The sequence below is a fragment of the Mustela putorius genome, unplaced genomic scaffold, assembly GCF_011764305.1.
Source record: "Mustela putorius furo isolate JIRA1106 unplaced genomic scaffold, ASM1176430v1.1 tig00000487_pilon_pilon_pilon, whole genome shotgun sequence".
In the NCBI taxonomy this organism is placed as follows: Eukaryota; Metazoa; Chordata; class Mammalia; order Carnivora; family Mustelidae; genus Mustela; species Mustela putorius.
In genome coordinates this window covers 1,185,213-1,199,814 of record NW_025421399.1, presented here as the reverse complement: position 1 = coordinate 1,199,814, position 14,602 = coordinate 1,185,213, and the positions used below count along the sequence as shown (strand labels likewise).

Genomic DNA, 14,602 nt, shown 5'->3' with positions numbered 1-14,602 from the left:
GGGCAGAGGGAGATGTTGGAGAAAGCTCCTGGCTGAGTAGGGAGCCTAATGAAGGATTTTGTCCTAGGACCCTGGGATCATGACCTGAGCCAAAGGCAGACACTTAATGACTGAGCCACTCAGGCACCCCTTCTTTGGAGGATAAATTTTAACACTTCTTCCTCTATGCCTAGCTTTCTCTTTGAAATCTTAAATTTTAGGAAAGGACTATGTTTAAAAAAAAAATTTTTTTTTAAGATTTTATTTATTTATTTGACAGACAGAAATCACAAGTAGGCAGAGAGGCAGGTAGAGAGAGAGAGAGGGAAGCAGGCTCCCCGCTGAGCAGAGAGCCCAGTGTGGGGCTCGATCCCAGGACCCTGGGATCATGACCTAAGCTGAAGGCAGAGGCTTTAAGCCCTTGAGCCACCCAGGTACCCCAGAAAGGACTATTTTTAAAAAACAAAATAGATTCCCTTATTTTTATTTTAATTTTTTTAGTAAGCTCTCTGCGCAGTGTGGGGCTTGAACTCATGACTCGAGATCAGGAGTCACGTGCTCTCCTGACTAAGCCAGCCAGCCACCCCCCACTTTTTCTTATTTAATACCACTGAATTACACACTTAAAATGATCAGTTTTATGCAATATATATTTTACCACAATAAAAAAAAAATTCCCTTTCTGATCTGAGGGGTCTGCATGGTGGTGTCTTTATCTGTGGGATTCCCTGCCTCTTCTCCAGCTCCCTGGTACGCACTGACTCAGGTAACTAAGAGCTTTCTTATTTTATTGGCAGGATAACCTCATTAGCGGAATCTCAACTTCAGACCCGCCAGCAAATTAAGAAACTAGAGGAGTTGCAGCAGAAAGTGTCCTACAAAGGGGACCCCATTGTACAGCACCGGCCAATGCTGGAGGAGAGGATTGTAGAGCTGTTTAGAAACTTAATGAAAAGGTAACATAGAATTCTGGTTTCTTTCCTTTATCCTCTTGCTTCGGAGGCACAGGATGGAGACCAGTTCCCCGTGAAGCATGTGGACCGCTGTCCCTCTCTTTGCCTTTCAGTGCCTTCGTGGTTGAGCGGCAGCCGTGTATGCCCATGCATCCTGACCGGCCATTGGTCATCAAGACTGGAGTCCAGTTCACTACCAAAGTCAGGTGGGCCCCGCACTTCCTCCTTCGCTAGATATTTTATTGAGAGACGCTCTTAGGATGAGAGCAGAGTTGGTGGCCATGGTTGTCCTTTCTAGGCATCACAGGCAGTAGGATGGGAGGTATGGAATTTGTTGACATAATACCAGCTTATTCCGTGATTCTCCTGTCAAAAGCCAAGGAATGGTTACCTCTTTTGGAGATTACTGGGCATAGTCCTATGATTTCAGGCCTGTATTCTTAGGCTGTTGTGTCTCCTTCTGTCCTGCAACAGAGGCAGAATAATGCTGGTTTTTTTCTGTTCTTGGAGCCTACTTTTCCCTAAGGATTTTAAGAGAATGAGTAAGGCTTTGAGATCCAGAAGCTAAGAAGCCCTGGAGCAGATGGGTGGTGTGCCTTGCAGCGGGGTGGGGGGAGGGTGTGGGGTGGGGGGTTGGAGGGGGAGGAGGTGGGGGGCAGGAGGTGTGTGTGTGGCTTTCACACCTAAGTAAGAACAGGTATGTTGGGGTTTGTCCTTCTGCAGTGAAATTTCCCTCTTCAGAAACTTGGTGTTAGGTTTCAGGTTTAACAGAAAGAACACCAGCTGCGGAGCTTGTATTCCTGTAATACTTCTCATGAAACGACTTTTACTATTCTTTCGTGAATCTCTCACAACTTTGTCCAAGTTCGAGGTTCTTAGGCTTTCTTTCAGTACCTCTTGGCCCGAAGAGGTGATACTCGGCATAAGGTCAAAGACACACTACTAGCAGGAAGAGGAATTTGGGATTATGCTTTTTTCACCTTTTAGAAACAAAGGGTTTTGAATTTTATATTCCTCTAAGTAAGAGTTGCTTGGCGGGGAGCCTACTGACTTTTTTCTTTGTTAACTGTTATTTTTTTTCTTTACTCAAAAACTTTTTTTCCCCTTTTTTTGAAACAGATTGCTGGTCAAGTTCCCGGAGTTAAATTATCAGCTTAAAATTAAAGTGTGCATTGACAAGTAAGTACTCTGTATCTTCACTCTTCTTTCTTCTTTTTTTCAAATGAGAAACAGAAATGAGAACTTAGATAATCATGTGACGTAAGAGACTTCATCTCCATTCAGGGAATCTTCATTTTTTGAACAAAAGTTTTCAAAAGTCTTGTAGTGCATTGTCACTTACGTGCCTGAACAAAATCATAAAGCTGGTGATACAGATGTGAGTTGCGATTGCTGCTGTGACCCTGGGTCCCCGTTTTTATTTAAATTTTTTTACCTATAAATGTAATTTATGCATATCATATAAAACCCTGACTATACGGGAAAAATTGATGCTGTTTATTGTTCCACGCTTCACCACATAATGGAATACATACTTCTCAAAATTTAACTATACTTTTCAAAAATTAAAATGCACATACACTTTGAAGAGATTTGAAAAAAGAAAATTACCCTTCATTTCTGGAAATTAACCATGAGAATGATTGGAAAATAATTACTAATGAAATAAGGGACTTATGGAAGGCAGTAGGTTTAATAAACAAAAATTAATAACCAGCCATACATTAGCATTAACCAGTCAGAAATTATAATAGAAAAAATAATTCCACAATAAGCAAAAAAGTAAAAAAATATATTGGAATAAACTTAACAGAAATGTTTAAGGGCTCTTTGAAGAAAATTATGAAATTTTATGAGGAAGCGATATTGTTAAAAGTAACAAAATAATCATATTCCTGAATTGCAGACTTGCATTATAAAGATGTTGATTGTTCTCAGTTAATATGACACCAAACAAAATGCAAATAGAATTTCTTAAACTCTGTAACTTAACTCTTCAAGTTGTAGCTTAGATGAGAAAAATGAGCAAAGATAGTTTTTGTTTTTTAGGGTTTTTAAAGATTTTATTTATTTGAGAGAGAGAGAGAGGAAACACGAGCAGGGAGAGAGGGAGAGGGAGAAGCAGACTCCCCACTGAGCAGGGAGCTTGACACGGGGCTTGATCCCAGGACCCTGAGATCATGAGCTGAGCTGCAGGCAGGTGCTTAACCAAGTGAGCCACCTAGGCACTCCACAAAGATAGTTTTTTTAAAAAATGGATGTATTTATTTATCTTTAGGGTAAAAAATCTTAACATAAAATTTACCATCTTACTCATTTTTAGGTATATGGTGTTAAGTATATTCATATTGTTGGGCAACAGATCTCACAACTTCTTCATCTTGCAACATGGAAACTACATCCATTGACAACAAGCCCCCGTTTCCCAATCCTCCCAGTCCCTGGTGACCACCAGTTCACTTCCGAAAAAAAAAATTTTAATGAATAAAAATAAGTGGGAGTGGTATGGGAAGGTGCCTGGCCAGATACTAAAATGTAGTTTCAGCTACTCAATGAGTGTGTTACTGGTGCAGGAATAAACTGATTGACTATTGAAATAAAATCTTGAGTCCAGAAATAGACCTTCAAGTTTATATAAAGAATGCATATATGTTTAAAATGATACCTCAAATCGGGGAGTAAAGGATGGATTATTCAGGAAGGAGTTTTGGGAAGACTTGCTGTTGGAGAGGATTTGAATGAGAAACGCAAGTTGTACTGTTTGCTAACCATCAGATGTATCTGTATGTTTAAACTCATGTATCTTAAATACATGTGGATGAATGTATATATAATATAATGATGGTAAAATCACAAAATGATAAAACCAATTTGGAAAAGAACTTGGCAGTTTCCTACCAGTTAAACATGCACCTACCCTAGGAGCCACCTATTCCACTCCAAGGTATTAACCCAAAAGAAATGAGAGTATATATCCACACACAGGGCTGTACAGAAATGTCCATTAATTGGGGAACAAATAATTTGTGGCATATCTATAAGTTTGTGCTAACCAACTGCGCCACTGGAACGTCATAATTTATGGTCTATCTATGAATGGACTATTCACCAATAAAGAGGAATGAACTACTGATAACTTAAAACACATAAGAAATCTCAGAATAATTACACTCTGTGAAAGAAGCCAAGCGAAGAAAAAAAAAAGACTTTCCTTTAGTTTCCATTTATATAGAATTCTAGAAATGAAAATGAATCTATGAGGACTGAAAGCAGATCAGTGGTGGCCTGGGGACAGAGGTGGGGTGGGGTGTGGGATTCGGGAATGGATTGCAAATGAGCGTGGGGAAACTTTGGGGATCACATGGGTCTGTTCATTATTTAGTTCATGCTGGTGATTTCACAGGTATATGTAGCATATGTACATACATATGTCAGACCTTATCCACATACGTTTTCAGTAGTGCACTTTATTGTTCATCAGGTATGTATCAAAGGTATAATACACAATTTTTTTTTTTTTCTAAAAAAGAAATCTAGAGGGGCGCCTGAGTGACTCAGTCAGTTAAGTGCTGCCTTCGGCTCAGGTCATGATCCCAGGGTCCTGGGATCAAGTCCCGCATCGGGCTCTCTGCTCAGCAGGGAGCCTGCTTCCTCCTCTCTCTCTCTCTGACTGCCTCTCTGCCTACTTGTGATCTCTCTCTGTCAAATAAATAAATAAAATCTTTAAAAAAAAAATCTTAAAAATAAATACATAAAAAGGAAGTCTAGATTAAACAGGAGGGAGGATTTCCTGGTAACAAGACTCTTAAATGTGATATATGGAAAGATATCTTCTGAATGGCTTAAAATTTAATTAGTTTTAATCTATAAACCCACACAAAATGCTCTGATTAATAAATAGGAGCTACACTAGTGCATATATAGCAATGGAGAACCACTCTTAAGATAATACTTAAAATAAGAAAAAAAGAAGAAAGAATGAGAAATGCGACTATATAAAAAACCATATATTCAAACACAGTAGAGCAAAAGACACTGGACACACCAGGGGGAATGTTTCCAGCTAATACCAGATGGGATGGTCTGAGTTACTGGTAACAGTAAACCTTTACAGAAAGTCCAGTGTGGCTTAAATAATAAGGAAATTTGCAGCCCAGTGTAACTGGAAATGCAGAGTTAGGGCAAGTTCCTGACAGTGAGATTAGTGACTCACTTACGTCACCCAGGACCCAGTATCTTCCGTCTGCCGCCTCCACCATCATGAGTACCATCAGCTTTGCAACATTCCCTTCTGAGTTCCAGTATGGCTGCTTCTGGTAATTAAGGTCCTATGCTTCCTTGCTTCTGTTCAGTTGAAGCTGTGGAAAAAGTAAATCCAGCTGGGTTGTAACTCCTTCCCAGCTTGAGGGAGACAGTAGAGGTCATGTCTGAGGGAGACAGTAGAGGTCATGTCTGCACCCTCAGGACGGCTGCTGATGTATTCAACAGTCAGGATCCCCTGGAGGTGGGCACAGGAAGGACACTTGAGCAGAACCAAGGGTCTCTTGAGAAGGGAGAGGTGATGCTGGGTAGGTACAGAGAGGGTTGTCATGTTGCCCATAGAAAATGCAATTGAATCGTTTCTAGAAATTCCCTGGAAAACCGTGGTTTTTCCAGCAGAGTAAATGACAGGTATTCAGAGTAGACTTTTCAAAGAAACCCGGGGCCAGTTTTATTAACACCAGTTTATATTCTTCACAGAGACTCCGGGGATGTTGCAGCTCTCAGAGGGTAAGTTCAGTCTAGAGGCTTCCTTTTGATTTGCTGAATCTGACTTTGTCTTCTGGCTGCCCAGTCACCTGCGTGCTTGGTTTCTCTGCTGTGATTCAGGTCCCGGAAGTTTAACATTCTGGGCACAAACACAAAAGTGATGAACATGGAAGAGTCCAACAATGGCAGCCTGTCTGCAGAATTCAAACACCTGGTATGAGGGGGGAGCCTGGGTCTCTGTCTCCTGGGGAGTCAGGAAGAGGGAGAGGGAGGTTGGTGGCAGGGGGGCCTCACATGACACAGGTGTTCCCTGCCTCTCTTACAGACCCTGAGAGAGCAAAGATGTGGTAACGGGGGCCGAGCCAATTGTGACGTGAGTATTATTGCGGATGGGAGCCACCTGGGAGGGTCGTCTTTGATGGGGAGAGAACAAGAGCCTTCCTGTTGCCCAGAATTAGAGACACCAACCTGTGGTTAAGCTGTAGTCATACAGAAAAATCACCACAGCTCAGAATGACATGGTCAGAAGTCACATCTGCTCTGGAGTTCTCCAACTTGGAGCATTTCCATGATGGTCCTGGGAGTTGGTGGGAGTTGGCTCATCTTTAAGGAGGAGTGGAAAGTCCCTGACTGACTTACCCACACCCATTTGGTAGAAAAGAAGTTTTCCACCTTGCCTGGGGCTTTCCAGATTCCCCTTCCAACTTCTGCTGGCTGAGATGGCTTGGCTCCATTTTTGGTGACCTGTTTTTCTCACTGAGGCCACTGAAGGTTGTAATTAAGTTGGGGTTAAACATCTAAGAAAAAGAATAAAACCCGTCCCCCTATTTCCCTTACTGTCTCTCTCCCTTTGATTCAGATTATTGAATGCTTGGTGTCAATAATAAACTTAAAAAAAAAATAGGTAAATGTGACCAGAAACTGGTTTTTAATCTTTTGAAAAGATTGTGACACCCTGTTCTTTTTCTGGTGTTTATGTCCTGAGCCAGTCTTCCCTCTTCTCTAAAATGCAGCAAACCTTTTTTAAAAAAATGAATTTATAGTACTTGACTATTAAGAGTGAAGTTCAACAACATAGAAAAATGTATGTGGCATGTTTGTTTTGAAAAAGCAAGATATGGGGTAGAGCATGGGTGACTCTTGATCTGGGATTATGAATTCAAGCCCCACATTGGATGTGGAACCTACTTAAAAAAAAAAAAAAAGTAAGATGCAAAATCATTTGAGTAGTAAATTAGTATATTTGTTTGCAAAGCGTACTACACAGTTTTTTTGCCCATTTGTGTATGTATTCCAGAGTTCTCAAAGAATATATGCCAGTGTTGATGCATTTTTGCTGCTGTCCATGCCTGGGACTGCTCTATCCTATCTTCATAATAATTGTATTTTAAACTGAACATATATTATTTTTATAGTTAGGAAAAAAAGTGTTTTAAAAATGAATTGGAATTGGGGTGCCTGGGTGGCTCAGTGGGTTAAAGTCTTCTGCCTTGGGTCAGGTCATGATCCCAGGGTCCTGGGATCGAGTCCGCATCGGGCTCCCTGCTCAGCAGGGAGCCTGCTTCCTCCTCTCTTTCTCTCTCTCTCTCTGCCTGCCTGTCTGCCTACTTGCGACCTCTGTCTGTCAAACAAATAAATTTTTAAAAAAATCTTAAAAAATGAATTGGAATTGTGTTTCTGAAAATTCATTGGAAGTCTCACTGAAAATAAGATTGCGATATTGCTGGTGGGAGTATAAACAATTCAGAGAACAGTTTGGGATTATAAAAAATGAACCAGCAGTGCCACTCCCAGGATTTATTTATTTATTTATTTATTTTTAAAGTTTTATTTATTTATCAGAGAGAGAGAGGGGAAGAGAGAGAGCACAGGCAGACAGAATGGCAGGCAGAGGCAGAGGGAGAAGCAGGCTCCCTGCTGAGCAGAGAGCCCGATGTGGGACTCGATCCCAGGACGCTGGGATCATGACCTGAGCCGAAGGCAGCTGCTTTACCAACTGAGCCACCCAGGCGTCCCTCCCAGGATTTAATAGTAGACAAATCTTTGCACATATGTGTGAGAAGACATGTACAAAATGTCACGGCAGCCTGACGGTAAGTCCTAAATGCAGCCCACCGTCACCACGGAGTTGATAAAGGATTTGGTGTAGAGTCCTGTGATGGAATATGATATAGCTGTAAATATGAATAACCAGCAGAGTCATACAGCCGCGGACGCAAAAAAGTGAGGCACCCCAGTACATAGGGTATGATCACATCTGTATTAGGTTCACAAACATCCAAAACTAAACAGCACATACGTTATTAGAGATAGAAATTCGGTAAAGCCATAAAGAAAAGCTAGGAAATGATAAACCCAAAGATAAACCGAAAACCCAAACCCAGTAGGGACAGGGATAACAGTGGGGAAAGGCACCCTGAGAATCTCAGTGATAACAGTCTTTTCCTTAAACTGGGTAAACTGTACCCATACAGGTGTTCTTCCCCGTTTTACAAATAATCTCTTGGGTCTGTATTAGTCTGATAAAACTAGTAAAGGATGAGTTTGAAGATCATAGCACTTAAGAGTCGTAGAACACATGTGCCCAGAGCTGTGTCCCTGGCCACGTGTCCATGGCCTCCTGGTGAACTAACTGCCCTTCTTGGTGCAGTGTGGCTGTGGCCTATCACTCTCCTCAGCCATGGCTGTTAGTGTCCAGGGCCATTTTCTCTGAGGAAGAGAGTGTCTTCCTTGTTGTTGTAGGCCTCCCTGATTGTCACTGAGGAGCTGCACCTGATCACCTTTGAGACTGAGGTGTATCACCAAGGCCTCAAGATTGACCTTGAGGTGAGTTCTGCCACAGAGTTGGGATGGGGCTGTGTGCGGGGGTGGTTGAAGACAAGAACCTCTAGTTGGGACTTTAGAGACGGTAGAGAGATGACTCTCTGCTTTGCACTGTGTTTATTTTTGCTTGTTTTTCTCCCAAAACCTCAGCGTATCCCACTGAAAGTAGAGTCTTGCTTGAGTGCTTAGAAGATGTACTTCTTGACCATTGAACAGCATGGGTTAGGGGCCAACCGTCTGCCCAGTTGAAAATCTGGGTGTAACTTTTGACCCCCACCCCCAAACCTAACAACTTACAGCCTGTTGTTGACTGGAAGCCTTCCCGATAGCATAGTCTATGAGCACACATTTTGTATGTTACATGTTTTCTATGTTGTATTCATACAATAAGTAAGCTAGAGAAAAGATAATGTTGTTAAGAAAATCATGAGAGAAAATACATTTATAGTCCTGTACTCTGTTTTTAAAAAAAAAAAAAAATCATCCACGTATAAATGGACCCATGCAGTTCAAACCCATGTTGTTCAAGGGTCAACTCTAAAGTCAGCTATTAGCGGACTTGATGTGAAAAATCTGTATTTAGAATTAGTTATCGTTGACTTTATAAGGTTTGGGCAAAATAATCTTTAGACAGCCAGTGTTTTAGTACACAGGCAATCATGCCCTTAGCCTTCTCTTTTTACCAACTTCCTTGATCTTTAAGTTAAAAGATGGAGCTGAAGAAAGCAAAAATCCTTGTCTTTGACTCCTGGGACCTCTGTTTTAATGGGTAGATACAGCTTCAGTTCTCAGAGGCTGCCTTCCAGGTGTTATAGATGGGGAATCAGAGGGCTGTGAGTTCCAGGTTTGAGCAAGTCAGATTTTCAAGTTCCTGGTTGTGCCCTGTGGCCCATGTTTGGCATTCTCTCCACCCTGGCTGTGGAGCTGACTCAGCCACGCTCTTCCCCAAAAGTTGGCGGTAGGTGTGGTTCACGGCACATTCTTTTATTCCAAAACCTGCAGGTATGACTGAAGAGCTGTTGGATGCTGGGAGGGCCCTGTGCCTCCCCAGCTCATTGCCTACTTTCTCCACAGACCCATTCCTTGCCAGTTGTGGTGATCTCCAACATCTGTCAGATGCCAAATGCGTGGGCATCAATCCTGTGGTACAACATGCTGACCAACAACCCCAAGGTAGGTGCCCATCCTCTGGAAACCGCTGTAGTCCCTCATGTGGGTCCTCGGCCACCGCTGTCTCATCTCACTGAGCAACCGTGTCATTTTCAACAGAACGTGAACTTCTTCACCAAGCCCCCGATTGGCACCTGGGATCAAGTGGCCGAGGTGCTGAGCTGGCAATTCTCTTCCACCACAAAGCGAGGGCTGAGCATCGAGCAGTTGACGACACTGGCTGAGAAACTCTTAGGTCAGCATTTTCCCTCTTTTCCCTGCTGCCCTCCTCAGAAAAGGAATCTGGCCCATGGGGCTGTTTTCAGGAAAATGTGCTGAGCGAGGCTCCTGCTGGGGCTAGGACGCATGCGCTTGTGCAGTTAGGGGGGTGGGGGGTGCCTGCGGAGGTGGGTGGCAGATGTCTCTTCTTCTGGTGGCTGGACCCCTCACCCTTCCAGAGCACCACTTTGTCTAGCCTTAGGAAGAGTTTGTTTTGTTTTGTTTTAAGATTTTATTTATTTGACAGAGATCACAAGTAGGCAGAGAGGCAGGCAGAGAGGGCAGGGGTGGAAGGAAGCAGGCTCCCCGCTGAGCAGAGAGCCCAATATGTGGCCTAACCCAGGACCCTGGGATCATGACCTGAGCCGAAGGCAGAGGCTTTAACCCACTGAGCCACCCAGGCACCCAGGAAGAGGGGTTTTTAAGTGCGTGTTAGAAGGCAGAGGTAAAAGCTTGACATCCCTGTCTGTTTCTTCAATAAACTGGAAGCTTGTTTTTATTTTTTTCTCCTGAAAAAAAAATTTTTTTTTCTATTTTGCATGCTTCCTGGACTGAAAGCAACTTTATCCTGTGCTGTCCCCAAACATGAGCCTCTTAACACTGTCAGCTTATTTGTGTATGCTACTGGTCCCCAGTCCACCACGCCAAGACGAGGAGGAGGTGGGGGGGGGACTTGAAATGTCATCCACCACCACACCCCAGGTGCTCTGATGATGGGGTTTTGTGAGGGTGGATGTGTGTGTCCGCGTGCAAGCACAGGCATGCATACAACAGTAGGAAGCTTCAAACACGTGGAAGCCGGTGGTGTCTCAGCCCATTGTGGGACAGATGTGTATGAATGTGTGTTCTTTTACAAGAAAACAAGACCGTGGGCGCTGGGTGGCTCAGTGGGTTAAGCCTCTGCCTTCAGCTCAGGTCATGATTCCAGGGTCCTAGGATTGGGCCCCACATCAGGCTCTCTGCTCACCAGGGAGCCTGCTTCCCCCTCTCTCTCTGCCTGCCTCTCTGCCTACTTGTGATCTCTCTCTGTCAAATAAATAAATAAAAATATTAGGAAAGACGACCTTGATTCAAAGCTGCGAATTACACTGCTTTATTCTTTTTTTCCTTCAGGACCTGGTGTGAACTATTCAGGGTGTCAGATTACGTGGGCTAAATTTTGCAAAGTAAGCCATCTTGTTAAATCCTCGGGCTGCCTCTGGGAGTGGGAGGGAGTGCTCACCTGTGAGGTTGTCCGGGATGGTACTGGGCTTGAAGGCTAAAGACTCATGGTCTCGTGGCCAGTAGGACCTACTTGAGGGTAGATGGGCCTGGGGATTTTGGTGGCATCGTGCCCCCAGGAAAGAGGTGGCTGTGGGTAGACTTAGCTGTTCCATTATTCTTTTCTTCAGGAAAACATGGCTGGCAAAGGCTTCTCCTTCTGGGTTTGGCTGGACAATATCATTGACCTTGTGAAAAAGTACATCCTGGCCCTTTGGAATGAAGGGTAGGTTGAAATGTGTCTGGCTGAGTGCACGTGTGTAACAAGTCACCTGCTTTCTTGGAGCCCCGGGGTGGAGACCCTCTTTTTGCTTTTCTTTGGCTCCAGGTACATAATGGGTTTTATCAGTAAGGAGCGGGAGCGGGCCATCTTGAGCACCAAGCCCCCAGGCACCTTCCTGCTACGGTTCAGTGAAAGCAGCAAAGAAGGAGGTGTCACCTTCACTTGGGTAGAGAAGGATATCAGCGGTAAGTTGGACTCTAACCCGCCCCACCTGGTGGCAGTTTCTGCGGTCCCCACTGCTGCTAGTTTCAAGCACCTGCTGCCCCCTAGTGGGCAAAGATGGCTTCGCACTCTACTACCTTGGACTTGAAGTGACGCTTTACAGTGAATTCTCTCCAAATTCTTTCAGCTGGAGGGTTGTTTGCCAGATTTATTTTGCTTATTTTGGGAGCTAATATTTGCCTAGAAATATTTGCCATTTAAACCTCATTCTTCATCTCCTTTCTTATCTGCCTTGTTAATACACCGTATGCAAGTAGTTCTTCTGGTATATTGTCTGTGAGCCACCTGGGTTGTCTCTACAGAAGGCAGCTGGGCATTTCCACAGTTCCCACTGACTAGACAGGACATTCAGGGCTCAGGAGCTACGTTGGCATAAGACTTTACCTTTTAAGGAAGAATAAATTGGGTCCTTTTCTCTGCGATCACCTGGCCATAGGTTCCCTTATCTTCCCTTACAATATCCCATGACAGGTAAGACCCAGATCCAGTCAGTGGAACCATATACTAAGCAGCAGCTGAACAACATGTCGTTTGCTGAAATCATCATGGGCTATAAGATCATGGACGCTACCAATATCCTGGTGTCTCCGCTGGTCTATCTCTACCCCGACATTCCGAAGGAGGAGGCGTTTGGAAAGTACTGTCGACCAGAGAGCCAGGAGCATCCCGAAGCTGACCCAGGTAGTTGTTGATTTTCCGCGCCAGGCATTTAATTCTGGGGAAAGGGGAGGAAATTGCAGGATCTCTGGGAGATACACAGGTAAATGCCTGAAGAGCCTAATGATGTTCTATTCCGCTTTGTGGGAAAGAACTTTGTAGCGAGTGCTTTTGGGGTGGCTGATGGGGTTGGAGAGAGGAGGGGAGTCGGAGTCACTCGTCCTTGCCCCACAGGGATCCTGCCAGGCTAAGAGTGCACACGCACTCAGCGCAAACACCTAAAATGCTGCTGAGAGGGCGAGAACAGGCTTCTTCAGTAGCAGGATGTCCAGCCAGCACAGCTCTTCTTACGAAATAGCTGCTGGAAGGTTTGCAACTCAGACTTGAGTCTAGCGTGTTTCCTTTTCCCCATCACTGAACAATGTCAGCGGTGTTGTGTGGGATGGAGAAAGGCTTTCTGGAGGAAATGAGTGTTCGCAACACGGGAACGCGGTTTACCAGCAGAGGCGGGGGAGTGGCGGTGGAGGGGGAGCGTGTAACCTGTGGCAGGGCGCGGGATAGGATTTAGAGTGTGCAGCAGTTGAATTAAGCGGCTGGGTCATGTGCAAGAGCATGGGTGTTTCTGTAAGTCTGTAGACACTGTTTCATAGTAAGTTTGTACCCACCAGCGTCATCACCATGGAAGGGCGGCCCTCTAATCTGCCCCATCCCCATTTGCTGCTTTGGCTCTCTGGGTTCTTCTCTGTCCAGATCCTGGTGGGGAGACTGTGGTCTGCCATTCTTTTATTTATTTATTTATTTATTTTAAACTTCCCCTAATTGGAGAGCCAGCAGGGGGCTCTTCAAAATGATCCTTGGAGGGTAGCTTCTCTATCCCACTTGTTTTTGGAAAAACTATTTTTTGTGCAAAGACCTCATGCATCCAGGCACACACCCCTTTCCTAGGAATCCCCTCTTTTGAGGAATTTCTCGTGATGGGGGAAAGACAGACTTGGAAGAGGGAGTTTGAGTTGCTTGCTAACTGACTTCCCTCTTTCCTTTGTTCTGGTGTGGGGTTTTGTTCTACTGTAGAAGAGCTAACTCTTCACTTCCTGTCTGCTACTTATCTGGCTTTCCAGCTGTGCTTCAGTTGGAAGATGTGCTTATCAACCCCAACATGCTACTCTTTGTTCCTTTTGCAGAGGACCTTTCGGTCCAAATGCATGAAAGCAAATAAAGTTGGCTTTCATGATCCAGTTTCCCAATCTTCCTTTATCATCAGTCATCCCATGTGACCGGGAGGCAAGGTCCTTTCCTGCCTGGAGTCTGTGTTTTCCGTGCGGGGGGCGTGGCCAAGACTCCAGGCAGGAGAAAGGAGTTAATTACTTGAGTGCTGTGCCCGCCTCCTGGGGGAGGTGAGTGTAAGCAGTGGGCACTGAGGGAGCATGGTAATGGGGTGTGCCAAGTGCTGGGGGCGTCCCTGCATTCAAGTGGGTGTCCTCTGCTCATTTCCTCTTGTTTTCCATCATGAAGGTATTTTCCTCCCCGGGGATAGCTCCGATTGTCTTTCCTAGGACTCTGCCATCCTCTTACTTTGCCACTAGACCCCGCAAAGGATTTCTCTATGGCTTGAGGGCGAGACTCCTCTCTCAAAAATGACAGCCCCCTAACCATACAAATTGGATGAAGTATGTTGACAGCCTGATACACAGCCATGGCTCCTGTTTCAACTCGGTTCTCCTTCGTTTCTGCTCTGGCTGAATTCAGGCTGAAGCTAGCTTTCGGAGCTACCTGATCACTGGGAAACTAAATCCTTCTCTGTCCAGGATGTCGGCTCCCCTCAGGTCCTTGCCACAGTGGATTTATAAGACCCCAGAACCCTGCCTGGGTAGTGTCCTTGGATTCTGCTCCACGTGAATCTATTTCTTGGCCCCACATAACCTTAAGTGGCAGTCTGAGGACCCCCTGACAATGCCTTTTCTCAGACTGTCAGCACACTTTCAGATTCCTCCATCTCTCTATAAACCTGAAGCTTTGTAACTGTTTCTCTTGGGCCACCCTACCCTGTCCCATACCTCCTAAGTGATTTGTGCACCAGAATCCCCCAGATTTCATGCCAGTGCCTCCAAGCCTCCTTGACCTCTTGGTGTAAACATTCAGCACCTAAAATTCAGTTACTCCAATCCCCACACTTCTAACTATGGAATAAGAATTGTAAATGACTGAGATGGGTACCTCCCTCTCACTCTTCCCCCTCCCTCTTATGGTA

General features: G+C 44.6%; 1 protein-coding gene across 5 annotated transcripts in view; it reads left to right on the top strand.

Moving 5' to 3' along the window:
• STAT3 (signal transducer and activator of transcription 3) overlaps positions 1–14,602 on the top strand; it is a 72,202-nt gene that overhangs the window by 53,665 nt on the left and 3,935 nt on the right. For 3 of the 5 annotated variants that reach the window (XM_004772691.3, XM_045080708.1, XM_045080709.1), the window contains 13 exons: positions 777–935; positions 1,046–1,138; positions 2,052–2,111; positions 5,673–5,702; positions 5,802–5,895; positions 6,007–6,054; positions 8,424–8,507; positions 9,579–9,677; positions 9,774–9,909; positions 11,046–11,098; positions 11,324–11,418; positions 11,521–11,660; positions 12,169–12,381. In XM_004772691.3, the coding sequence (XP_004772748.1) occupies positions 777–935; positions 1,046–1,138; positions 2,052–2,111; positions 5,673–5,702; positions 5,802–5,895; positions 6,007–6,054; positions 8,424–8,507; positions 9,579–9,677; positions 9,774–9,909; positions 11,046–11,098; positions 11,324–11,418; positions 11,521–11,660; positions 12,169–12,381 (1,304 nt within the window). The remainder of the gene's footprint in view (positions 1–776; positions 936–1,045; positions 1,139–2,051; positions 2,112–5,672; positions 5,703–5,801; positions 5,896–6,006; positions 6,055–8,423; positions 8,508–9,578; positions 9,678–9,773; positions 9,910–11,045; positions 11,099–11,323; positions 11,419–11,520; positions 11,661–12,168; positions 12,382–14,602) is intronic. The other 2 variants (XM_004772692.3, XM_004772690.3) reach the window with 1 other exon arrangement.